This window comes from Montipora foliosa, chromosome 11 (assembly GCF_036669935.1).
Source record: "Montipora foliosa isolate CH-2021 chromosome 11, ASM3666993v2, whole genome shotgun sequence".
Classification (NCBI taxonomy): Eukaryota; Metazoa; Cnidaria; class Anthozoa; order Scleractinia; family Acroporidae; genus Montipora; species Montipora foliosa.
The window spans coordinates 9,010,660-9,035,659 of record NC_090879.1 but is presented as its reverse complement, the minus strand read 5'-3'; the positions used below and the strand labels follow the sequence as shown (position 1 = coordinate 9,035,659).

At 40.2% G+C, this 25,000-nt stretch overlaps 3 protein-coding genes across 4 annotated transcripts in view; 2 read left to right on the top strand and 1 right to left on the bottom strand.

Moving 5' to 3' along the window:
* Positions 1-4,291, bottom strand: part of LOC137977561 (endoplasmic reticulum resident protein 29-like) — a 7,813-nt gene extending 3,522 nt beyond the window's left edge. The window contains exons 1-2 of the mRNA XM_068824810.1: positions 4,085-4,291; positions 1,066-1,204 (exon numbers count right to left, since the gene is read on the bottom strand). Coding sequence (XP_068680911.1) covers positions 1,066-1,204; positions 4,085-4,195 — 250 coding nt within the window. The 5' untranslated portion in view covers positions 4,196-4,291. The remainder of the gene's footprint in view (positions 1-1,065; positions 1,205-4,084) is intronic.
* A 1,874-nt stretch (positions 4,292-6,165) lies between these two features.
* On the top strand, positions 6,166-16,297 carry LOC137977562 (probable splicing factor, arginine/serine-rich 6). 2 transcript variants are annotated; one of them, XR_011117842.1, is made up of 6 exons: positions 6,166-6,303; positions 7,580-7,974; positions 10,469-11,576; positions 11,927-11,968; positions 12,258-12,320; positions 15,903-16,297. XR_011117842.1 is itself a non-coding variant. In XM_068824812.1 (5 exons), the coding sequence occupies exons 2-4, from the start codon at positions 7,580-7,582 to the stop codon at positions 12,307-12,309; spliced, it is 489 nt and encodes a 162-aa protein (XP_068680913.1). In that variant the 5' UTR covers positions 6,166-6,303; the 3' UTR covers positions 12,310-12,320; positions 15,903-16,297. The 2 variants fall into 2 exon arrangements, 1 of the variants encoding a protein (XP_068680913.1); XM_068824812.1 differs by lacking the exon at positions 10,469-11,576.
* A 2,343-nt stretch (positions 16,298-18,640) lies between these two features.
* Positions 18,641-25,000, top strand: part of LOC137977560 (solute carrier organic anion transporter family member 4A1-like) — a 23,038-nt gene continuing 16,678 nt past the window's right edge. The window contains exon 1 of the mRNA XM_068824809.1: positions 18,641-18,887. Within this exon, the coding sequence (XP_068680910.1) occupies positions 18,697-18,887 (191 nt within the window). The 5' untranslated portion in view covers positions 18,641-18,696. The remainder of the gene's footprint in view (positions 18,888-25,000) is intronic.

Below are 25,000 nucleotides of genomic sequence, written 5' to 3'. Positions count from 1 at the left end.
TGCAATCTCACTCTATAGCGTTCACTCTATAGCGTTTGGTGACGTTACAAAAATTAAATTTTTGAAATTATGGGATTTGTAAGAACAACATCTGAAAGGCCTAAAACTTTGCCAAAAACTAGCATTGTGGGCTAAATTGTCTCAGATATACTAGTCCTGTTTTGCTCTGATGACTCCATACAAACCCCTCTAAATTTGACTCGGTTCCTAATGTTATGGACTGAGTGAAATTTAGAAGGATTTGCATGGAGTCGTCAGAGCTCAACGGGGCTGATATCTCAACGACATTTTGCCCTGAAATGCTAATTTTTGGCAAGTAGGCCTTTTGGATGTTGTTCTTTCATAACTCCCCAAAAAATCCCATAATTTCACAAATTTAATTTTTTATGACGTCACACATTAGCACTCAGAAAAGAAAAGGTAAAGTCACTGCTTACGAGCCAGAAGGCCCATCAGGCCGGCGCTTATCTCCGGTTTCCGTAGCATGAAGCGACTAGGAGTATTTATACGCCTCCCTGGATGGGATGCTAGTCCATTGTAGGGTTACCCCCAGCATTACGCCGGTACCCATTTATACACCTGGGTGGAGAGATGCACCAAGAGAGTAAAGTGTCTTGCTCAAGAACACAACACAATGTCCCTGGCCAGGCCCCGAACCCGGACCACTCGATCCGGAGTCGAGCGCACTAACCATGAGGCCACCGCACCTCCCACAGGACTCAGAAGGCAAATATGAAACTACCTGTGAAAGAATTCTGGGCCACTGCCTCGTAATTAATGACAGCCATGATTTTTCAAACATTTTCCATTTCTGAGCCTCCTTTTCAACAAGAAACATAGGCATAACTTTTTCACTCCTAAACTGGCCATACTTAGTATTTTACTCTGTCGAACACCAGATGATTTTACTCGTCAATGGGAAACCCCCAGGAGTCAATGGGTTAATCACTCACTGTCCCATAAACCCTTTTACCCCTAAACTGGCTTAAACCGGCCATACTTAGTATTTTACTCTGTCTAACATCAGGCGATTTTATCATCATTATCTTAATCTAAGGAAGTTACCGGAAACTCCAACTTCAGCCACCAGAAGATCTGGCTGTGATGACGCTTTCTCTGCAAACTTTTTAAATTCATCTTCTTTCTCTCCATATGCATACTGCTTGTCAAACTTAACAAGAACAGCTCTATGTTTGTTAACGACCTGCCTCAGAAAAAAATGTCCACAGAAACAAAACATCACATTTCTGATTTTGTACATAGCTAGCTTGAAAGCTATAACAGGTTTTTCTTTGGAAGTTCAATAATTTTTACTAATAAATATGTAACAAACTGTAGAAGTCCTATCTCTCAGCCCTCCCCAGACAACAGAAAAACCCCTAAGAGGTGCTAAAGGGAAGATTTACTGGTCACAAGCATTACTTGTCATTCAAAGGAGCCCACCTCTGAAACAGAAGAACCCTATGCTTTGACAGCCAAGGCCGTTCTGTTTTGCACAATAATAAGGTAGTTGACATCAAAGATATTTGTACTATTCGAAAGCAAGGTCTCTAGTAAAAAGCAAGCTATTGAGATTTAAAGGGCTGACAAAGAGATGAACCAGAGAGGGGCATTACTAAACCACGAAAACAGCGAAACAAAACACCAAAACACCATGCATGACCCCACAACACATCAAATACTAACTGACAAAGGTTGGATTTGAGATTAAATATTGTTGTAGGCCTAATTAGGCCTAAAACGTTATTGCTCCTAATTCATTGAGATCAAGATTAGGATTCAGATTAAGACTGAGATTAGGAGCAATAACTTTTTGGCCTAAACGATGTTTAATCTCAAATCCAACCTTTGTCGGTTAGTATTCAATGTATGGTGGGGCCATACATGGTGTTTTGGTGCTTTGTTTCGCCGTTTTGTTGTTTTGCTCTTTAGTAATGTCCACCAGAGAGCAAGTAATAATCAGTATTACTTGAATTTTAATCAGTTGCAGTCAAACTCTAACAGTTACAAAAAGAGAATGGAATACGTATGGCAGAAAAAATAGAATAAGACCATACAGTTGCTAAATCGCATACATAGTCAGAACTGAAAGCTTTTAATTCTCACGATGGATACTGTGGCAATACAGACTGCAGCAATCTCTGCAATTTACAAGAGACCATATTCTCTAACCCAAGACCCACTCCTTTGAGGGACAAAATTTTATTGACTTCCTGAATAAACAGGTGTCGGGAACTGTATGTGGTTCTTCAATTTGAGTAGGATTGACTTTGCTCAGTTGGATGTTGACATATGAAATATCTTATTACCTTTTTTATTATCCCAATGGATTTTAGCATTAACCCATTCACCCCTAAAGCCCGGTTTCCAAATAGTCGTCCCTGTCGTTACAATCGTCTCTGTCGCTTCAAATTTTTGGAAGCGACAGGGACAATCATATGGAAACACTCTAGCGATCACCCGGGACGATCCCGGGACGATCCTAATGCCACAGAAACGATCAGTCGTCCGAGATAGACTCCAGTTCTATCCTTGCGACAGAGACGACCGGAAAAGACTCTCAAGAGATCGCATATTTTTAATGGAAACCGGGTTCAAACGATAGAAGCGACAGAAGCGTTGGGACATATCTCACGATGCACCTGATTGCTTACTTCACGTCCATATACACGCTTCAAAATGGCAGCAAGCAACTTGAATAACACCTCTACATTTATGGAAGAAATACAGCGGTATGAATGTCTTTATAACAAATTTTAGAAGGATTATAAGAACAGAAGAACCTGGAATATCGGCCGAACCCAAAACCGATGCTTTCTTCGATTTTCTCTCTCTTCTTCTTCTTCTTCGCAAAATAACACAGAGAAGCAAATAACAAGCCAAAAGTCTTCTTCTTCGATTGACTGCTGCCATTTTAATTTTGATTTAGTCGGCAAAAAAAATTCCTAGTGCCAGTCTTTTTTACCGTTTGATCCGATACAAACGATTTAATGGAAACCAAGGTATCGCAAGAATCGCTTCAATCGCGTCTGTCGTTTTTCACCACGGGAAGCTCTTTTCAAGCGACAGAGACGATTCTAGCGACAGGGACGACTATTTGGAAACCAGCCTTAAACCGACCTAAACCGGCCATACTTAAGTATTTTACTCTGTCTAACGCCAGACGATTTTACTCATCAATGGGGAACCCCCAGGAGTTAATGGGTTATGCCACTTTTGAGAGAGTTTCAAGCCTGTGATACAGTGAGAAAGTGTTATACTTGTGGAGAAATTAAACAAGCATTTTTTCAATAGCAAAAATTGTTATTTGCATTTTTTACACAGGCAGCCCACGTCAACGGTTACATTGGGAAGAATCTCACCACCTTCCAGGGCAGTTTCTGAGCTAGTTTTCACCATATTGATTGACCAAAAAAATGAAACAGTGAATTAAACACACGATTCTCATTTCATGGATAATTATTATATTTGTCACAAATCACAGCTCATAGTGATTGCCAAAATCATGTTTCACAAGGAAAAAAGGCCATTTTACATTTCACGGGAAATAAAAAAGGCAATTCATGGTTCGAGTAATTTACCCTTTACCACACTGATAATTTCCATCCCTTACTGAAGTGTTTTCGGTTTTTTTTTTTACTTCCTGCTGTTCCACTGGTAGTTTTTACAGAAGTATTTATCCAGAAAAAACTATTTTTTTCTGGCCATAAAATAAGAAAAATAATCAGTGCACTTAATATAGCTCAGGGGTATTCAGCAATAAAATGGCATCTCAAAGACCATTTCAATTTCTAGCCAATGAAAGATGAGCACGTTGAATTTGAAAAAGATAAGCTTATGCTTGCACGTGTTTAGTGTACATAATAAATGAACGAAAGAAAAAATTACGCCGGAAATCTCACAAAATGTTCTTCGAAAATGTTTCCTTTTCAGTGCCCGAGAATTTGGGCGACCCGAATGATATTTATGTGACATTCTTAGCTTGGTTTATGAAAGATCATTTTGTAGATGCACCCTGTATACCCTGTTACTTCCGTTTCCTGAGTATTGGCAAATCACATCATTAACACGATTTCAAAAATACCTTGTCAAAAGTTAAGGTATCCAGCGGTACAGCTCCTTTAGCAGTTCCCTCAACCTCCAAGACAGCAGTTGTTGACATTACCACCGTAAAAATTAAAAGAACTGCGGCCATTTTGCTTTTACAGGATGATACACGAAAACCTGTGGAATCCTTGACCACTTAATAAGTTATCTGCAATATTCCGTCGCTCTCGTCTCCAGAGCTCTTCTCTTATGTCATGCGTGTCGTCATGCGTAGGATGACTTGATATTCACGTGATGCACGCTGAACGTACCCAGAGTCCTCGGGCTTTTTGGTCAGCGGGTGAGCACCCTGGTACTAGGTACTTCATGTATAGTGTATTTTTAAATAATTAAACAAAATTTTAGTTTCTGTATACCCTATATACCCATTATTTAAATACGTTATATTTTTAAATATATATTTATGTATTTATATTAAATATATATTAAATATATTAAATATATATTAAATATATTAAACATATATATTAAATATATTACAATTAAATACAATTAATACAATTAAATTAATACAATTAATACAATACAATTAAATATATTAAATATATATTTATGTATTTAAAAATACATAATAATAAGGGATACATGAAGTACTTACCGGAGAGTAAGCTAAGCAGGATAAGTTGGATAAGTAGTTGGATAAGTATAGCAGACGTATTTCCGGCGGTCGTTTCTCTCCTCCGGAAATAAAATACGTCTGCGTTTGCGGGCTAGATAAGTAAGGTATGTATAATGTAAACGGTACAATATATGTCCCCATACATAACGTACCTAACAATAAAAGTAAGGTGACACACGCTAACACCAACCCGGTGTGGCCAACACATCACGCATGCATACGCACAACCATTTCACCCGGTCAATTAGCAGCCATGGACAGCCTCGTATGTTAGCTACGCCATGCTGATGCGGCCCAAAAGGCCGTTGTGCGCATGCGTGATGTGTTGACCACACCGGGTTGGTGTTAGCGTTTGTCACCTTGCTTTTAGGATAATGGACTCCATTTTCCCAGAAAACGTGGGTTCCGGTCTTATTGCGCATGCTTGAGTGTAAACGGAAACAGAAAACAGTAGAAATGGCGGGTTGAAAGTGTTCGAGAAACAAAAATTTTAGCCTTAAACACCATAAAAGAAACAGGAGAAATAAACATTGGCTGTAAGAGCGTGTGAAGATGAAACTTCTGACACTTTCGGTTAGCGTATTTTCTAGTCCCCTAGTGCAAAATAGCATCATGCAAGCAACACAATCGGCAAATTTTTGTGGAAACTACACCAATGTCCTCTTCTACTACAATTTTATTTTTCCGTAATTCTGAATGGCTTCGACAAGACCTTCTTCCGCGGATTTCTCCCCAAAGAGACTGATGTAATGTTTTCCCGCGGTACTTTTGCAACAACCGTAATCAGTTTTTAGCAGCGTGGGAAAATTCCCGTGCCGTATTAGACATAATTCAAACAGATCGTTACAATCAATAACTGTCTCAGTTTACGTCACTTAAATATCAATTAAAGAAAAAAACATAGACAGTTATGCAAACCCGAGACGCAGTCCCGGGTTTGCATACCTGTCGAGAATTCTTCCAACGTGTTGAGATGAGGTATGCAAACACGGAAAAAAGTCTTCTATTTGTATCATGATCAGGAGAAAATTTTCTCTTGTATTCATTTACTTATTTATTTATTTATTTATTCGTTGTTTAATCATCTTTATAAAATAATTAGGATAGTGCGCGCACTCTCATTGGTCAATAGCTATGTTTAGATTGTTTAGATGAGTGTATGAAGTTGAGTGCATGTGAACACGGCTGTGACATCACGCGAATTTTGATTGGTTATGACGTGCGTTTTGATTGGCTTTTAGGAAATATGAACGTGTATCAAGAAAATCTGTTTCAATCAAGGAGTAATATAACCTGCATTTTCCTTCTATCCTTTGTTGAATTATTTTTGAGAAATATTTTATAAAAGCAACAGGATTGATTTCGTGCACTGCAGGGACTGCAGGTGATATCCCACGGTTCTTGCAGTGATTTGTGGGATTTGAATCTTCCCAACAACCCTCGCGCGTGTTCACAGCTGTAGGCACGTTTTCTAAGAGACAGTCTACAATTTGGCGTCCTTCCTTGCCTTCCTTGCCTTTTGTGTAAGAAAAACGGTTGTGAGCGTAATCGACAAGAAGTAATCGTTTTCGAAAGAGGTAAATCACATTTTATATACTAGATAGATAGAGAATTGTGTTTGTTCTTAAGATCTCAAGTATTAATCTGATGTAAAGCGCTAGCTTGCTCAAAATCAATCGATTCCCAAAATTTTATTCGCAAAAGCAACTTCCAGCAGCCGTTTAGAATAGGAAAGGTGCATTGTGTTGAACCATAAAACGGAGTGAGATTTCTTGTCTAAATAAGCTGTATTGCGGTCGACTAAATATTGCGTTTGTCTCTTAAAGATCTTCTTGAACCCTTTGAAGGGCGTCTTCGCCTAGCTACAATATCTTTGGTGCGTAATAGTTCAACCACTCCATCGCCTTCACTTGTAGTTTGAATTTTGTTGGAGTCAAGTCAGAAGTCTTGTTTTATAATTTTCCTTCTTTCTGTTCATGTTTACGATTTCAATCGTGTACAGAACGCGTAGGACCTAGTAAATTCCGTTTTGGCCGGGGTATTAATTTGTGCTAATATTTTTCGACTTAATATCATTTTCTTTATTTGCAAACTCTAGTTATATAGCCGTTGTGTTATAGCATGTTTGTTTGAAGGCAGCTGAACTTTCAACGAAGGTAAAGTGCCGTAAGCCCATTCTCAAGTCATACTCATGACTTAACATAGTGATGACACATATAGCCACTTGGGGCGTCAGTTATTTTCAGTGGATAACTAACGTTGTTTGTTTAAATCAACCGTCATGAGGTGAAGCAGCTCCCGAGGAAGCACAACTTATTTTGATCTTGTGTTGTGTTCTGCAGAAGGGCCGCATTGGTTTTTGACCCATGGCAGAATAGAATGACAAAATTTGAAGATCAAAGCTGGAATGACTGAAAAAATTAGTAGCACATTGATAATATTGTTCCATTAAAAGCAAAATTATTGATATTTTTTTACACGTAGCTTCTAGTTGTTTTAGGGTTTGTTCAATGACCCTATTCTGGAATATAAGAACACATGGAGTGACGATTTGAAACAGTATGTGTGGCGTTTTGAAGCCATAAGGATAGTAAAGATATGTCTAAGATAGCATTTTAGCAGGTCTTTGATCATTTTAATGTATGTGTGGCTTGTACATGTAGTATTCCTGCTTTTTGTGAAGGTGTTGTGGGCTATATAAGCGATGTATGTAAAAAAATTTCAGTAGTTGAATGAAAAGTTGTTTGTTCTTCCCTTTTATTTCTATCTTCTTGCTTGGTGTTTTTGTTTTTTTATATATGTGCCATTTTCCATAGCCCTAAAGTTTTAAAACTTTATTTGTTGTATTGTCAGATGTCTGTCAAGACTTACAAAGTGTATGTTGGGAACCTTGGCAGCAATGGTTCTAAGAGAGAACTTGAAAGAGAGTTTGAGAGATTTGGTAGACTCCATGATGTCTGGGTAGCTCGCAACCCCCCAGGCTTCGCTTTTGTTGAATTTGAAGATCTCCATGATGCAGAAGACGCTATCAAGTCACTTGATGGGGCTAGAATTTGTGGAGAAAGAGTGCGTGTTGAAATGGCACGAAATCGTAGCAGTCGAGGAGGTGGTGGCGGGGGTGGCGGCGGTGGTGGTGGAGGAGGACGTTCCAGGGGCTCAGTCGGCCACGATGGCTATGGAGGTGGAGGGAGGCGTTTTGAGGAAAGAGGCTCTGATCGCTTTGATGACAGATCAAGGTCCCCTTACAGGTTTGTTTGGTTATATTTTAGTCACAATTTGCATGAATTAGTGTTATTCTCACAAATGTAATTATACATGAACATTTGTATAGAAGCAGGTTGAGCACACCAAAAGCATTATAAATTTTAGCAGATGATGAACTTAAGAAACAACAAGACTTGAGAGTTTGGATCAAGGCAAGATTTTTTTCTGACCTTCCTTGGTTCTTTTGTTTGCAGTAAACATGCAGTTTTGGGTTAAAATTACCTGTACAATGGGCAGTTTTGTTTCTTAAATAATATAATGTTTTGAGTTTCAAGATGACTCTGGATTGTCAATTGTGGAGAAACAAATAATTCCAAAAGATAACAGGCACTTGCAAACTTACTGTAGTCAACTACAAGTTTTATGGGCGGATTTACACATATGGGCAAGGATAATAAGAAACAATATGTACAATCCTATGGAGTGTGATTCCCGACAAAATTCAACATTAAATTCTGTTTTGCACACGTTTCATTAAATATTTTTGTTACTCAAATTGTGTTCTGTGTTCAAATTGTTAAAATCAAATTCTATTTTGTATTCCAAAGTATATTCTGTTTTGAATTGCGTTCTCTAAATTCAGTTCTGTCGCCCAAATTCTATTTTACTTTGAAATGGCAATTTGCCTAAATTATATTCTCTTGCAAAGCGGTGATTCGCTCAAATTCAATTCTGTTTCACGTTGGGATTTATAAATTCTATTTTGTTTGTGAGCCTCGGACTGAGTGTACCGCGGCCAAGTAAAGAACGCTTGGCCACATCTGCTTGTTCTTTCGAAAGATAGCGGCTAACGGGGCCAACGATGCAGCAGTTTGTGGGTTTCTTCACCAGTTGCTACACTCGATAGTTCACCAAATCGAAAACAATGACGGTCGTGGCGACAATGGGGACGGAGTTTTGTACCGAGTTGATTGGCTTTATAATATTATTAAGTAAAGTACGATCATCCGGGTGAGTGTAGTCCTGAGAAGGACTGTTTGAGATGACATTGACTGACGTTTCGACAACCTGAGCGGAAGTCATCTTCAGAGTCAAGTGATTTGTGTAACGTCAGTAGATACTATAAGAACTCTGGTCGTAGATGTCATTGGTCAACTTATTCGTGAAGTTGACCAATGACATCTACGACCGGAGTTCTTATAGTATCTACTGACGTTACACAAATCACTTGACTCTGAAGATAACTTCCGCTCAGGTTGTCGAAACGTCAGTCAATGTCATCTCAAACAGTCCTTCTTGGGACTACACTCACCCGGACAATCGTACTTTACTATGACTCCTGGGTTCAAGCCATTTACAATTTTATAATATTGTTTGGTACGCAATTTGGGAGCAGATCCTTAAAAGACATACTCGTTCGAGCCAAACTCTAAGCTGGCTAAAACACGTGGATAGGAGTTGTGTAGGCTTGTCACTCCCATTTTTATCACTATTTGAATGAGCGTTGACAATATCTTCAAGCATGACTTGGCTTCTACCAACAAGACGGACAATGTTCTCGTCGATATTGTACGAGCCCACATAGCGAACCAAACAATTATAAAGCCAATCAACTCGGTACAAAACTCTGTCTCCATTGTCGCCATGACCGGCCTTTAGCTGCCATTTTTCGAAAGAACAAGCAGATGTGGCCAAGCATTCTTCACTTGGCCGCGGTACACTCGGGCCAAGGCTCACAAAGAAAATAGAATTTATAAATCCGAACGTGAAACAGAATTGAATTTGAGCGAATCACCGCTTTGCAAGAGAATATAATTTAGGCAAATTGCCAGTTCAAAGTAAAATAGAATTTGAGCAACAGAACTGAATTTAGCGAACATGATTCAAAACAGAATATAATTTGGAATACAAAATAGAATTTGATTTCAACAATTTGAACACAGAACACAATTTGAGTAGCAAAATGAAACGTGTGCAAAACAGAATTTAATGTTGAATTTTGTCGGGAATCACACGCCATACAATCCAGATAGAATTTTGATGATAATATTGGTATCTTTTCTTCCAAACAGTACATTAACAAGTCAATGCTTATACACTGCATGTGCTTGCACATGAGATTGTGTGGTAGATTAAAGTGGTCTTAACAGTGTTTGAATTATAGGTTTTACAATAAGCTTTGTTGAAAGGTTACTCTAGTTTCTTTGTTTTAAGAAAGGTATTTGCAAGTCGAGCAAAAGTAAAATTTTCTGTAACAAAAGATTGGGATTATGGCAAAAAGATACAGTTATCACATTGAAGAATTCATATAAACCATTTGGCTCTGACAGAATCTGATTGCGCCTTGAGAGAGGGTCATTAATATGTTCATTTTATCTTAGTGGTTTAATTCCATTCCTTTTTAAAAAGTCTTGCTGATAATGAAATCAGTTAATATGCTGTTAACTTAATTTTATTTTAGCTGAACCTTTTGATTTTATTTTTGTGTCATTTTATTATGTTCTCTGACATTACTGTCATATCTGGGTTGTTCCTTAGGTACATCTAGGCATCCGCCCCATTAAAGAGCCTCGCCTGCCCAACTTGTCTACTTCATATTGCACTGAGCCCTGTGATGACCCAAAGGTCAACCCCTTCGTCTTCAATTCAATGGGCTTCTCCCAGACAGAACCCTGCTCCCATCGGCTCACCTCAAAATCTACCTTCGTCTTCCCAACAACATCCTTTCACTTCAACCTCCCTACATTGCATTGCCCTCAAAGTTGAATCGTCAATGACTTCCCTTCTTAACCATCCATGGCTTAACCCTCCATTTGTTTTGCCTGAAGTATACTTTAATCATGTGTCGTCAAAGAGTCGGTTAGCACGTCTGAAAGTACACACAGCAGCCTGTTCATCCACCAGTCAAATTTCTGCAAGCGTCTTCTCTAACGGCGTACAGAGAGCATCTCAACAGTTTCATAATCACGAGTAGCAACCTTTTAGTTCACAGAAAAAAAGCCTAAGTGTCAACATTCTGCTGCTACCATTCATCAACTTCGAAAACGATCTCTAGGATTGACTGAACATTGGTAGTGTCTGCATTGTGCTACTGCCTACAAGTATTTCGAAAACTATTACACAATCTCAAGGATTGACTGAACATTGATAGGACTTCAGTGAATGACAGCTTCTTCATTGTGTGAGCAACTCCAAGTTCTACATAGCACAACGTTAAGAAAATACCTTGGAGAGATACATGCATGTGACAGAAGGTTGTTCCAAGTACTGCAGTTTATTTTTGTCCTAGTTTGCTGTTCCTTGGAACTTGGACAGATTGAATTGCCTTACTTCCAACATTCATGTGGAACTCAGTCAACAAATACTGTACACCATGCTGAAGCAAGAAGAACCTTTGATATGTTTCATTAGAGGGAACTCTCCAAATTAAGCATGTGTTGACAGAAATTGGCTAATTTACAGCAGATGAAGATTACGGCGTCTGACTTAGTGGTTCGATGGCACACCTGTTCTCTTTTCATGCTCTGATATGCTCCCATGTGCAGCTGCACAACGTGACTTCATAGGAAAGTGTAAAAAAATTGCTTAAGGCATTTGCCAAAAATCGTGCATCCCGGAAATTTGGAATAACAAAATGTTTGAGGAGGTTAGGAACTTAAAAATGTGGAGGGTATTTACTTATAAGGGTAAATATATTTATCTGCATTTAATATTTTTTGAAAGCTTCTGGTGTGTGTGTGTGTAATCAGACTGAAAAGTTAATTCTGATTGCAAATTTTCCCCCAAAAGATTTCGACATCTTCCGAGAAGACTTTTAAGTCATTGTTGTGGGCCATTGGTGTATTTTGCTGTCCATGTAGAAACACATCATAGTTGACTATCACAGATAACGAAACTGTATAAATAGAAGTATTTGGGTAGTTTTGTTTTGAAAAATAGTTGTGTACAACTTTAGGGTAAATTTTTGCAATTTCTTTATTTCCGATTGTGTAACAGGTCGCCTCCACGACGAAGAGGCAGGTCTGCAGAAGGAGAAAGGTTTGTGAAAAATGATTTTTAACCCACCGTCAACATTTACTTGCCAATAATACTGTAGGCATGCTTGAAACACATACAGTACCGCTCAAAAGTAAGTTACCACCCTCTCGCGAGACGAGAATCTCTAGAGACGAGTGTCTCGTCTCTCGAGGCTAGAGACGAGAGACTCGTCTCGCGAGAAACGAGACGAGACTGGTAACTTACTTTTGAGCGGTACTCTATCTCCTTGTAACAACTTAACATTAAATTTTGTAATTGACGATCTTCTTTTTTGAAACTTTTTTAACAGGTGGGGTGGAGGAAGAGGAAGGAGCAGGTCTCGTAGCCCAAGGAGATTTTAAGCTCTTATCAGGTAATGTGTCACAATATTTGATATTAAATCACTAGCTGTTTTATTCTGTATTAACAGAAACCCATAAGGGTTGAAACGTGTAACGGCCCCTTGTGTGCTGGGAAACAAGCTTCTGAATATTCAATTTGCTAAGTACCATATTTGGAACAACAAGAGCGAGGGGCTTCCAAATATGGTACTTAGCACTGAAACATTCAACCAATCAGTTCGCACTGAATATTCGGAAGCTGTGAACGTGCGTTACACGTTTCAACCCTTATGGGTTTCTGGTATTAATTTATGCTGATATACTTTGAATGCAAAACGTTTGTTTTCAAGTTGCTGGCATTTTTTTTTAAGCTAAAGCCTCTTCTAGAACTGCACAAGGTCCTATTATAACAACAACAACAACTTCAAGGTCCTATATAACAACAACAACAACTTCTACCCTTATATCACTACAAAAATGTTTCTTTCATTAGATAGAATTAAATGGATAAAAAGGTATTAGCCTCCTAAAATAACTTAATAGTTAACGAAACTAGGAAGCCAAGTTACATTAATTGATTAAAATAATAGGGTCGCGAGATGGACACTTAGCTTACACAACGCAAATATCTACCAACAAAAAAAATGGTTATATATAGAGTTTATATATAGAGTAGAACTAAAGAAGTCATTGAAACCCCAGACTCAATAGACCTTTCCACCATATTGGTGGTGTTTCTGACACCATATTGGTTCGGGAGCAAACGTGGCTTAAGGAGGCTCAAAAGGGTTTTCAGCTGAGCGTGCGCGCGTAAGCCACACACGCAATTCGTAAGCTGCTTGCGTCAGCTTATGATTTAAATGGGTCACCAGAAATAAACAAATACCGCTAGTTTCGCTTACCTTTCTCCAATTCCTATATACATGGCATATAAATAGACATCTCCTATTCACGAAAACTACGAAAATCCTACTTAAACGGTTTAATAGTCACTTAAATCCGTTTGTGTTGACCTGTAGTTCCACTCGCGCGTGGACTCGAATGAGCGGGTGACGCATGCGTAAATGCTGATCTTGTAACCCCCTAATTTTTCCTGATTTTGCAACTTTACTCGTTTATATCTCTGCTTCTGGACGGTGAATTTTTTTGATTTTTTGCATGTTAGCTTAGATTAATTTAAACCGTTTGTCTTTCAAATTTAAAAAAATTCTGTAGGTGAAAAAAAAAATTAGAGACAATTCAAAAAAACTTATTTTTCTGAAAAACTGACCAACAGATTTTGTTGAATTTTAAATATTTTAGAGAGTATTTCTAACATTATCTGGCAACGATGAATGGGAAAATTTGACCGTCCCGTTTCTTCAAAAAGGACCACATATGTTGATTTTAAGGCTCAAAGAAATGCCTAATATCGTTGCCATGGTAACATTATTTTGGAGGAAAACATAATGTTAGAAATCTACGATAGGTACTTAATACCCTGGCCAAATTTAGTCTTGATATGATTGCCCTAACTGTATCTAAGGACAGAATATGTTTATTTGTTTGAAAAAAGGAGAAACTATTTCGAGCCTCCTTAAATTACAGGGAATGCGTGGGACTTTTGCGAATTCAAACCTTTATAACACCGCTACAAGGCGGCAGATTTCAAAGATTTCAAAATATATTTAGTCATTTATAAATGTCATTCACTCAACGGAAAATTAGATTATTGCACAAGGCGCAAAGTCTGAAAGTTGGATATTAGAAATCTCCTTGTGTCGCTTCAAATTTCGCGGGAAGTTGCATAGTTTTGATTGCAAGGGTTTATATGAAATTTACAAATTTCGTTTGCGGTCGTCGTAGCTTGATTCTGATCGCCATACTTCACGAAAATAATCTCAATAGAAGTGCTTTTTGAGAGGTATTCTCGCTATTCAGAATTAGTACATACTAAAACAGCGGATAGCGTTGAACACGCGCGCTGATTGGCTACTCAAACTCCGGATATCTTTTGTTAGTATAATTTTCAGCGGTGAATATAAGAATTTGTTATATACGCAGTCAGTGATCTTGGTGTTTCATGCAATCTGATTGGGTCGCTATCTCGGAGTAATTGAGTATTATTCACTCCCTGCGGAGTGAATAATGCGTGATCCAAACAAAACAAAATGGCCAGCGTAAACTCGCCAGCGTTTCTGTGCTACAGAATACAAAGAGGGCCACAAAATTTGGCCTGAAACTTTTCAAAGGTATGAGAAGAGTTCATACTTTTGCCGACTAGTGTTTGACTTCATTTTTCCAGATAATTTATTGCTGAAAATTAAAGAATCTTCACGCCAACAATTTGTTTCACTCGGAGTAATTCTATTTTGTAGCGCTGGTCGCCAAGCAAAACGAATTTCTTACTGAAATCGAGGAAGTAAAAAAAGTGTTTAAGAAAGTTTTACATCGCTGCAAGGAAGCAAGACGGGTCATTTTACAACAAACCAACGCTCACCTCAATTAGAGCCGCCGTTTTATGCCCTTTACCAACTGAACTTTCAGTTCCATTCAAATAAACCTCTTAAGCTCTGATCGAACGGTGAAAATGTTTTAACAAGCAGATTTTCGATTTAGATTGCTAATTTAAACGGTGTTAAATGACCATTTTGCTGTTTATGACGAGGATTTGAACGAAGGTTGTTTAGATTTACCATGTTTGAAGCTTCTGTAAACACTTTCGCGCATGTTTTGTGTCGCTTGCACGTTCCACGCGTGAATTGAGATCTCTATTAAATCGACTTTGGATGGTTTTCTTTTGCAAATGTTGTTGAGATCTCTTCGTGAGTATATACTTAAACAATTATTCTTTTCAATGTCTGTTAATAGTGGCAGAATATTTACCTCGATTTAAAGAATAATTGTTAACTATTCACCTGCGAGCAATTCGCGCGGAATTTGCGCCCGAAAATCTTGTATTCTTTACAGGAATAAATGAATTAAAATCATCTTTTTGTGCTATATTATCTCACTGTTTTAGTATATACTAATTAACAACTATTCACCGAAGTGGAGGATATTGTTGTAAATGTACCAGAGTAGCATTTCTGTTGGAGGCCAACTTGCAAGAAATAGTTCGGGGAATGTTATTGCCTACGACTTCAGTATTCATTTTCATTTTCATGGTGGATATTACCCAAGTGGCGAGGTAAATATCCACCACTAGCCACCTCCACTTGGCGAATAGTTGTTAACTGTTGGACTTCAATGGTTCGAAGTCGGCAAAATTCCCATACATTCACTGTAATTTAAGCTGTGTTTGTCCCGCAACCAATATGGCGTCAGAGACTGTGGAAAGGTCTATTGAGAAGTTAACCATGTCAAACAGACACTTGCACTTAAATCTTTGTTTCTATTCTCGTTTTTTTCGTTATCATTTTATGGAATCATAGTTTGTTATGCATGCTTCTCGAGATTGTTGAAAATTCTTACAGTTTTTCAAATGATTTTCTGTCTGAGACATGTCGAAACATGTCTTGCAAATTAAGAGGTTCAATGATGTTGTATCCAACGATATTTTGACCGGTACCGTTGGATGTGGAAAACACTACATTGGTTCAACACTGATGTTGATATCTTGATATTTATTGCAGATACCTTGAGACAGACGAAACTTCGTCACGACGTTGACTTTACAAGTGTTTTACAAACAATTTTAATTTTATCTTCTCCTGGTTTATACAACTGTAATTATTTTTTTTTTCTTTCAAATAAGAACCGTAATATCTGTCAGTTGTGAAGTCGGCTAACATAGCAAACTGTCATTTGGTTGTTGTATAATATTTTCGTTTGTTCGCTTGAAGTATCACCGAAAACGCAACTACACAAAAGTAAGGCCAGTCCTCGTGTCACAATAAGAACTAGTTAGAAGTGATATGTTTGTAATTGCTCGTGCAATCGCAGACTTTTTAAAAGTTTTTTTCTAATGTAGTGGAAGATTATTTATTCCCTGTTGTTTTGTCAATAAACTTCTTTTTATCGTGAAAAACGAACGATAATCTCATGCGTGTACATCTGCTTCAAGAAATCTCACGAAACTTCATCAGTTTATGGTGACTTGGAAGATTTCTGATTAGGGCTTGGCAAGTGCATTTGTGGAATAGACGAGTTCACGCTCCTGAGTGCATGATGGGTAATCAGGGCAGGATGGAGAGAAATTCAAAGGTTTGTAAGGAAGTTCAAAACGATAAAAAGTATTCATGATATGCAATTTTCGGTTTTTTTATTTTCCAAAACAGAAGATATGCGCTCAAAGGTGCGGCAGAGAATTGCTATTGTAGAAGTTATTTTATTAAGAAGAGTTTCTGCCATACATTTCTGCAATTCCAAAGGCAAAAAATTACAGAGAATGTATGGAGACAAAAAAAAGCAATAATTAGGAATTCCAAAGAACGGATACCAAGTCTAGTTCTTCTCAGTTGTGAACATGAACTTATTTGATTGGTTTATGAAGGCGAAAGTCTATAAAGTAAAGTCATGTACAGTATATTTTGCTTTGAATTTCCCGCCATGTTGACCTAGTTACCCATGATGCAATCAAGAGCGTGAACTCGTCCATTGATAGGGCATTCCGAGTTCATGAACATTCCGAGTTCATGTCTGCGTCCTCTTCAAAGCGAGTCTAAGTGCGAAGTTTTTCTTATGAAAATTAGTTTTCATTCATATGTAAAATAGATCTAATTACCATCACAAAAACTTTGCACTTAGACTCGCTTTGAAGAGGGCACAGACATGAACTCGGAAATGGCCTATTTCACTAAATCAAATGAGCGAAGACAAGTTCATGTAAAGCTTCAAATCGAACAAGTGAGGCCTTGTGAGCTAGTGAGTACGATGAAAACGGGAAAGGCAAGAATATCATACAAGAGCACTTTCATTTGATAGATTCATTCACTTCGCAACAATATAATAAAAATCGGAAACAACTATACCATGTTAAGACTTCAATTTGCTTGGCTTTGCTGGCTTTTTATAATAATGCATAGGGCTTGCGACCAGAATGCATCGCGCGGCAACCAGAATGCATTGCTCTACTATCTGCAAAAAAAACATAACTATCTCGATACTGCATTTTTCATTTGTTCGTTAAGACCCCGAGTGTTGGTCCGACCTTTGTTGTGAACCCGCGATCTCACGCTCGAAAAGCCGTTGCTTAACCCAGCTGAGCCACCGGTCCTCCCGGATGCATGCATGGATGATATTACTTTCTAAAATTGTTCTTTTGTTCTTAAATTTTCTTTTTGTTTAATTTTGTACTTTAAGTTTTCTTTTGTTCTTTAATTTATATCTCATCTGAACAAAAGTAAGGTGTGGTAGCAATTGATATCACGTGACCAGAGTATTTCACACCTTCAGGAATCGGCAATGAGGAGCCTCGACATTAACCTGTGGTTAGGGTTGGGATTGCAGAATTAACGTCCATCCTCCATGCCTTTGGATGAGATCTATGGAGGGTAGTCTGTGTAGCTGACGGTATTATTGGCGCGAGAGGCAAATATTAATTAACGAGAGGACAATGTTGAAGCGCCCATCCCCATTCTCCGCTCGGCTTATGCCTCTCACGCCAACAATACGAAAAACCTTAAATAACAATGACCACAACCAGGTTTTCTGAGCCCGCGAGACTGAGCACCCCCAGCAACCCATTGTACCGTTTTAACAATTTAACGAAAACCGCTGGTCAGCAACCTGGTTCTGGTCACTGCTGTCTAAGGTATTTCCAACAATACCGCCAGCTACGCAGGCTATGGCCAACGTTTGCAAAAACGTAATTGTTCCTTGTACTGGTACATGTTCATTGCCGTGACACTAACATCTTCAGTTCTCACGGCCTGCTCCCGTCTGACCTTGTAGCTCAGTCGGTAGAGCGGCGGTGATCCAACCCGAAGGTCGTGGGTTCAATTCCCACCCTAGTCAGAGTTTTTCTCTGTCCTTGTGTGGGCCCATTTCCCTTAGTAGGGCTAACGCTCACATGGTTCATATGGGGTACAAAACTAGCAAGTCTGTTGAAATATAAATAGTCATAAATTGCTGCACGGCAACGTTTGTAAAAACGTAATCCTTCCTTATTCTTATCATAGTTACTGAACTATGTTTTAATATAATGACATGCAAATAGGTGTCAGGGTATTCACAGTTAACCACTTTGTGTTGTTTGTAGAGAAATTGATTCCTTAAGCAGTTCAGCGGTATTTACCTTCGATGGCTCTAGCTGTTGATTCGAGAATATTGTTGTCAAATTAACCTCTGTGTGACTGTCACCGACAAACCCTCCCTTATTTATTATTGTGTGACTTTCAATGATCCCAAGAGAAAAAAAAAAAAACAATGACTGTAATCGATCCGTGACGAAAGTAAAGTTCCTTGGTCCATAAAATCTTTCGAGGAATGGCAGGCATCAGCGACAAAGAGTTGTCATTTGGGTGGCTGAAAGTTCGTCCCAAATGGATGCAGTTCCTAAATACACCAAAATGGTTCTTATTTTTCCTGTGCCAATACTTTTTTACGCAGAGTATCATTGTCAACGGAGTCTTCCCCGGTTCTTTAAGCACGATTGAAAAGCGGTTTGGATATTCAAGGTTAGTGTAGACTCCGAGAAACGATTTTGTATGGGCAGCCGTCACCGCCAAAAATACAAGCCTTGTAAACCGTTAAGAATAAACCGGACTAGTCTAACTGTCTTTTGTAGAATGGTTTATCAGATTTTGAAACGGGTTATTTAAAACACAAATGGACAAGTCACCTTTGGAGAAATGAAATACCCAAACATTAAATGGTTTATACAGTTCAGAAACTGTATAGAGACCCTTGCGGAACTGATTCAGTGAAAAAAACGAGTGGTCAAGTGTATAATGAAATAGATCAGTCACCTCATGCAATCATCGCAGCCTACACAGAATTGGTCAGTGCCAAAGACGATCGGTGTAATTTTCCTTGTTCAAATGACATACTCAAGTATTGAATGGATCAGCGTACTGCGACATGATATGCAGTGACACGGCAAATTGCTTCAGTGACGTTACAAACGGTTCAGAGTAGTGTGACATGGCTTATTTTATCTGCAAATGGTTAATCGTAAAGTGCAATGGTCTAGCGTAACATTGATCAGCTTACCGTAATGTAACTGAAATGGACAAGTCAAGATTGAAATGGAATAGTCAATGTAGGGTCTTACGTCACAACCCATACGTCAGTCAGATAAATTTTGGCGCGAAGTTTGCTCCGCGAAATGCACAGGTCGGGAACAGCTTATTTCTACCAGTACCCCGAGTCAGTACCGCCTCGTTTACTCGACTTAGCGATCCTTACGCCGCTAAGAATGTTTATCTATTTTTGCCTAGTTTAGCTTGATTGGTAATTTTTCTACTCTGGTCATTTTGCCGTGATATCAGCAAGTTACATACATGTATTTGGATCAAAGCAAAGTAAGCACAGGAAACATGGGCAGGCTGTGTTTTTCTTTGACATCATTTCATGTTCCCTAAATAAAGCGAAAGTGCTCATAACAATCAGAAAGGAAGACATGACGAGGGATATCTACTTGGGTCAAACACTCAGATGAATTTTAAGCACTTGAAACACTATATGACATCACATTTCTGTCATCGTCATCCACCTGAAAAAACTGATAACGATACCAATCATGATTACTCCTTAGTTATTCGAATTTATGGAACTCAATATAAAAATTGTAACCTGAAGCAAAAGGATTGACAAATATACTGTTAAAAGGTATCATTTTACGAGACACTTTGATCCATAGCAGTCATGATAAGGCGAATGATTGTTTTAAGACAATGAGGCTGTTTATGAGTAACGGGTAGCAAGTCTATTTAATTCTAAAATTAAACGAGACTTACCTTAAGTCGATGTTTGATTGGAATTCTATCTCGTCGCCAGTCAGGAACGGAGGAGTTACATGAGAAGCATGCGCATGCTAGCTAGTCAATCTTGAAAAAACCCCAACCGTGAGCAGAGGGCGAGGAACGAAGGAGTTTGGGTGGGACATACCCTACAAAGGGAGGGCATGTAACTCCTCCGCTCCTGAGTGGCGACGAGATAGAATTCCAATCAAACATCGACTTAAGGTAAGTCACGTTTAATTTTAGAATTCTACCTCGTCACCAGTCCTAGTCACTGCGGAGCTACATGAGACTTGAAAGAGCTGGTCACGCGAGGTAACCGCAGCAATAAGGAACACAGAGGGAGATAAACCCAATATATATAGTAGTTTAATATCATAGTAAGTACAACGTAACTATCAAATGATCTGCCACCGAAAACCGCAACCCAATGTTGCGTTACAGCGCGATGATAGCGAGCAATGATACACTGAATATAATAATAAGAGAAAATTCTTCCTATTCGGAAATGTTCTGGAAATGGCTTAGAATGCTGGCTCCAAAGTTCACTTCAGTTGGTTTGTAGTAATGCTTGGCAAAGGTTTGGGCATTGGTCCAACCTCCTGCTTTGAGGATTTCTGCTAGAGTTAGGCCAGTCAGGGCACCGTACGAGGTAGAGGCTGGTCTAGCGCTGTTGCCGGAGAATGTTCCTGTATCAATTCCTGAGTCCTTTAGAACACTTTTGGCCCATTTCCCTACGGTGGAGTTGGAGACTGGCTTGTGCGGCTTTGCATAGCTGATAAGCAGCTGGGTATCGTGCGTCGCTCGAATTGATTTTGTACACGCTATGTATTGCTTCAAGTGGGACACTACGCAAATCGACTCGTCTCTCGGGTATGCCAGTAGTTCTATGGGTGCGAGGTGCTTCCCGGGCCTGGTGGTTTTGAGTTTGTCGCCAATAGTAAACACGATCTTCCCTGGAAGTTCTTGCATAAGGGCGGTATCCAGCTTCGTGATGGTCTGACATCGCTGGCCCGTTAATAAACAAAGGAGCATAGTTGTCTTCTTAGTGAGGGACTTCAGGTCTAACTGTGTTGGGGGTCCCAAGGATCTGAGGTGTTGAAGGACTATGCTGACGTCCCAGATGGAGCTATATCTTGGCAAAGAAGGCTTAAGTTCAAAAACGCCTTTTAGGAACCGAGCCACTAGTGGATGTGCTCCAAAGGTTATGTTGTTGGGGAGAGTTAGGACAGAAGACAGTGCTGATCGAGCAGTGTTTATTGCACTGTAACCTAAACCAGAGGTGAACAAGGTTGCCAGAAAATCAATGCCATTCTCCACACTAGCGTCGAATCGATTGATTCCCTGTGACTGGCAGAACTGTTCCCACCGTTTTAGGTAGACCTCATACTGTTTAGTAGTTCCTGTACGCCAGGAAGCCATTATGATGTCCTTGGCCTTTGTAGAGATGCCGTGACCTGTTAGAGTTTGCCTGATAAGAGACAAACCAGGAGGGAGAGTTGCTTGGGTAGTGGGTGGGTCACATTGGGACGGCTTGGGAGGTGCAGGAGATATTTGTCTGCCCGGAGGTGTACATTCTCGCAAATTGCCATTTTCATCGCCAGAGGGAACCATGCTTGCGTGGGCCAATTGGGCAACACACATACCCCCGTCGCTTTGTCGTCCCTGATTTTCTTTAAAACAGCTGGAATCACGCTGAAAGGAGGAAAGGCGTAGAAATTGAGAGTGAACCAATCAAGGGAAAAAGCGTCAATGGCGACTGCACCTGGGTCAGGCCTGTATGCAACATATCGGGTGAACTGCGCGTTCAGCCTCGAAGCGAAAAGATTAATTTCCGGGGGGAAATTCAACTGCGTTAAGGCGCGTGAAAGGGAGTTCTTAGTAAGCATCCACTCGGTATCCGTTTTATTTTGGCGCGATTCTAGATCAGCCAGCTGGTTGGATTTCCCTGCTATGTGAGCTGCACTAATCCAAATGTTACGTGAGAGACACCATAACCACAATTGTTTAGATAGCGTGTTCAAAATATCTGAATGACACGTTCCCATATGATTATCATCAATCGGATGTGTGTATTGCGAAGGGAGTGACAAAAAGCCTGTAACCCGAGAAAAACTGCCAAAAGTTCAAGATAATTGATGTGATTTCTAGCCTCCTGTGCGGCCCATAGGCCGCCAGTGGAGCGAGTTCCGACACTGCTCCCCAGCCGTCCATAGAGGCGTCTGTAGTGAGCGTGTGATTTGGACCTTCCCGTGTTAAGACATTATAGGAATCGATCACGTTATTCGCCCACCATTTAAGTTCCTCGACAGCCTGGGGCGAGAGCGTGACTTCTTTATCAAAATTCCACGGATTGGCATGTAAGGCACTTAATTTGTCGTGTTCAAGGGACCGATAGTACAAGGGCCCCCAAGGGCCCATAGCAAACCGCGGGAAAACATGACACTATCTTTCCAATTACGCGTGCTAAGTCCCTGATAGTAGGGGAGGGGTCGGCAAGCAAGATGTTACAGGCTGTTTGTAGGCTGGTAGCTTTTTCTGGGGTCAACCTTATTGTCATCTCGACAGAGTTCAGTATGAAACCCAAAAATTCGAGCCGTTGTGAAGGGATGAAGGTGGATTTCGCAGGGTGCGCGACAAACCCCAAGGAATCAACCACTCGGACCGAATCAATAACATTGCCTACACACTCTTGGTATGTTTTCCCCTGTAAATACATGTCATCAAGATATGCGCTTGACACATGGCCTCTTAGGTGAAGGGTAAAAAGAGCAGGTTTCAGAAGTTTAGTAAATTTCCTAGGGGCACAGGAAAGGCCATTAGGCAAACAAGTGAACTGGAAAAGTGTGCCCCGCCACATAAAGCGGAGATATTTCCTGTCCGAAGGTCTTATCGACACAGAATAATAGGCATCCTTAAGGTCGATGGAGGCCATGTAACAATCTTTTTCAATGAGCTTGATGACTGTGTTTAGGGTGTCCATCTTAAAATGCATTTTGTTGGTGTATTGATTGAGTTTCTTTAGGTTTAGTATCATCCGATAGCTACTATCTTTTGTGTTTCTCAGAAAGATGTCGGAAATTATCTCTCCGTGGCTATGCCCAGTAGGCTCGATGACACGTTTGGATAATAGTTTTGCTATTTCCAAATCTATTACCTGTGCATCAAAATCTGATCTGACAGATTGGGAAAGGTAGTGTTGACAAGGAGGGCTATCGAATTCTATTGCCATGCCAGAAACAGTAGATAAAATCTCTTTATCGGATGTCAGCCGACTCCAGGCGTCAGAAGAATGCGAAACACATCCGGCCCGAAAATTGTCGCAACGAGCTTGGAGATAACCACGAAGAGAAAAAGTAATGAAGCTGGGAAAATCACTCACTGATAATTAGATTTGCTCGAGGGAGCGCATTATTTCTTCCCTGCAGGGTTGCCGCTCTTCTGATAGGGTACTTTCTTGCGACTGTTCGGTCGCGTGCCCTTCCCCAAAAAAGGCGGTCTTGAGTGGGAGTCGCTCTTGTTGTGGTTTTCCCTTTTTGCGGACCATGAGTCACGGCGATATCCACGGCTGTGGCCGTTAGAGGAACCGACCGTGTTTCCAATGCGATGGGTTTCTTTCACATCACGTACTTGTTTGGCAAGGTCCTCCCCAAAGAGAAGCTTTGCAGAGGCCTTCGTCCCCGAGGAGCAGAGGGCATGGAACTCAGGCTTTAAGGCGGGTTTCATTTGTTCCCGCCGCAAAAGAGATATCTCACTTGCGGCATGCCCTAGCAAGGCCACAATATCGATACTGCTCGTAAGCAGTTCCTTTTTGGAAGGACCGCTTAAATCAGTAATGCGGAGCAATTTATCGGCATTCGTTAGGGTTGCAAACTTTGCCTTCTGGAAAGCCTGTTGCAAATTGGCGAGCCGAAGGTCGGCTTTCTTCCTGAAGGAGTTTACTGACTGCCAAATTTCTGAATTGACACGAGTCACTGTTATATCCACGCAGTTTTCCGGGGGGTCATATTTGGTCAAGAGGCTCGACATTTACCCTTTTTATCCTCGTCCCGGAAGGTGGCAGTCAACTCCTTAAGAATTTCATCGTGGTCTTCGGCGCCTTCATTATTGTCGTTTTTGTGGGAGCTCCCCCCACTTACGCCATCGAGCAAATTCTGAACCTCTTCTTCTGAGGCGGTAACGCTTATCGCGTCAGAGTCCTTGCTAAATTTCATGCAAGGGCCGTCGGCTTCTTCATCCGAAGAGAAGCTTTCGCTGCCGCGTTGTCGTTTGCGTTCAGGCTCGTTTGTGCCCGTTGGGTCGTGTGAGCCAGCTTCCCGCGCTTTGCGAGAACATTCCCCGGTGGGGATGCTTTGGCATAATTGCCCCAAAAAAGTTGAGTTTCTGTCCATGTGGGCGTTGAGCTGGTCCACGGCCTTTTCGAGTTTGTTTGTGGTGCCCGTTGGGTCAGTAGTTGTCGCGCCCGGTGGGCTCTCAACAGAAGGCGCGCTCGTTGACTGTTCTTCCACTGTGCTTGGCATAATACAGTAATCTGAATGCGAGAAATGGTTAGCAATTTATAATAACGCGAAAGAAAAAAGGGACTTCCGCGAAGCTTACCTCAGGTTATCTGGAGAATAGAAGGTAAACTCGAAAGAAAGCGAGTGCAGTGAGGGAAAAACCCGTGGAGTGACTAAAACCCGTGGCGATCGACTAGAAAGCACTGATGCAATTGACTAGCTAGCATGCGCATGCTTCTCATGTAGCTCCGCAGTGACTAGGACTGGTGACGAGGTAGAACTTTAAGTCAGAGGTTCATAGAAAGGCTTGAAACGATAGAGAAATATGCT

Coding starts and splice junctions, on each gene's coding strand:
- LOC137977562 (XM_068824812.1), top strand. CDS start 7,580: ATGTCTGTCAAGACTTACAAAGTGTATGTTGGGAACCTTGGCAGCAAT. Junction 7,975..11,926: donor AGATCAAGGTCCCCTTACAG/GTTTGTTTGGTT, acceptor ATTGTGTAACAG/GTCGCCTCCACGACGAAGAG. Junction 11,969..12,257: donor AGGTCTGCAGAAGGAGAAAG/GTTTGTGAAAAA, acceptor CTTTTTTAACAG/GTGGGGTGGAGGAAGAGGAA.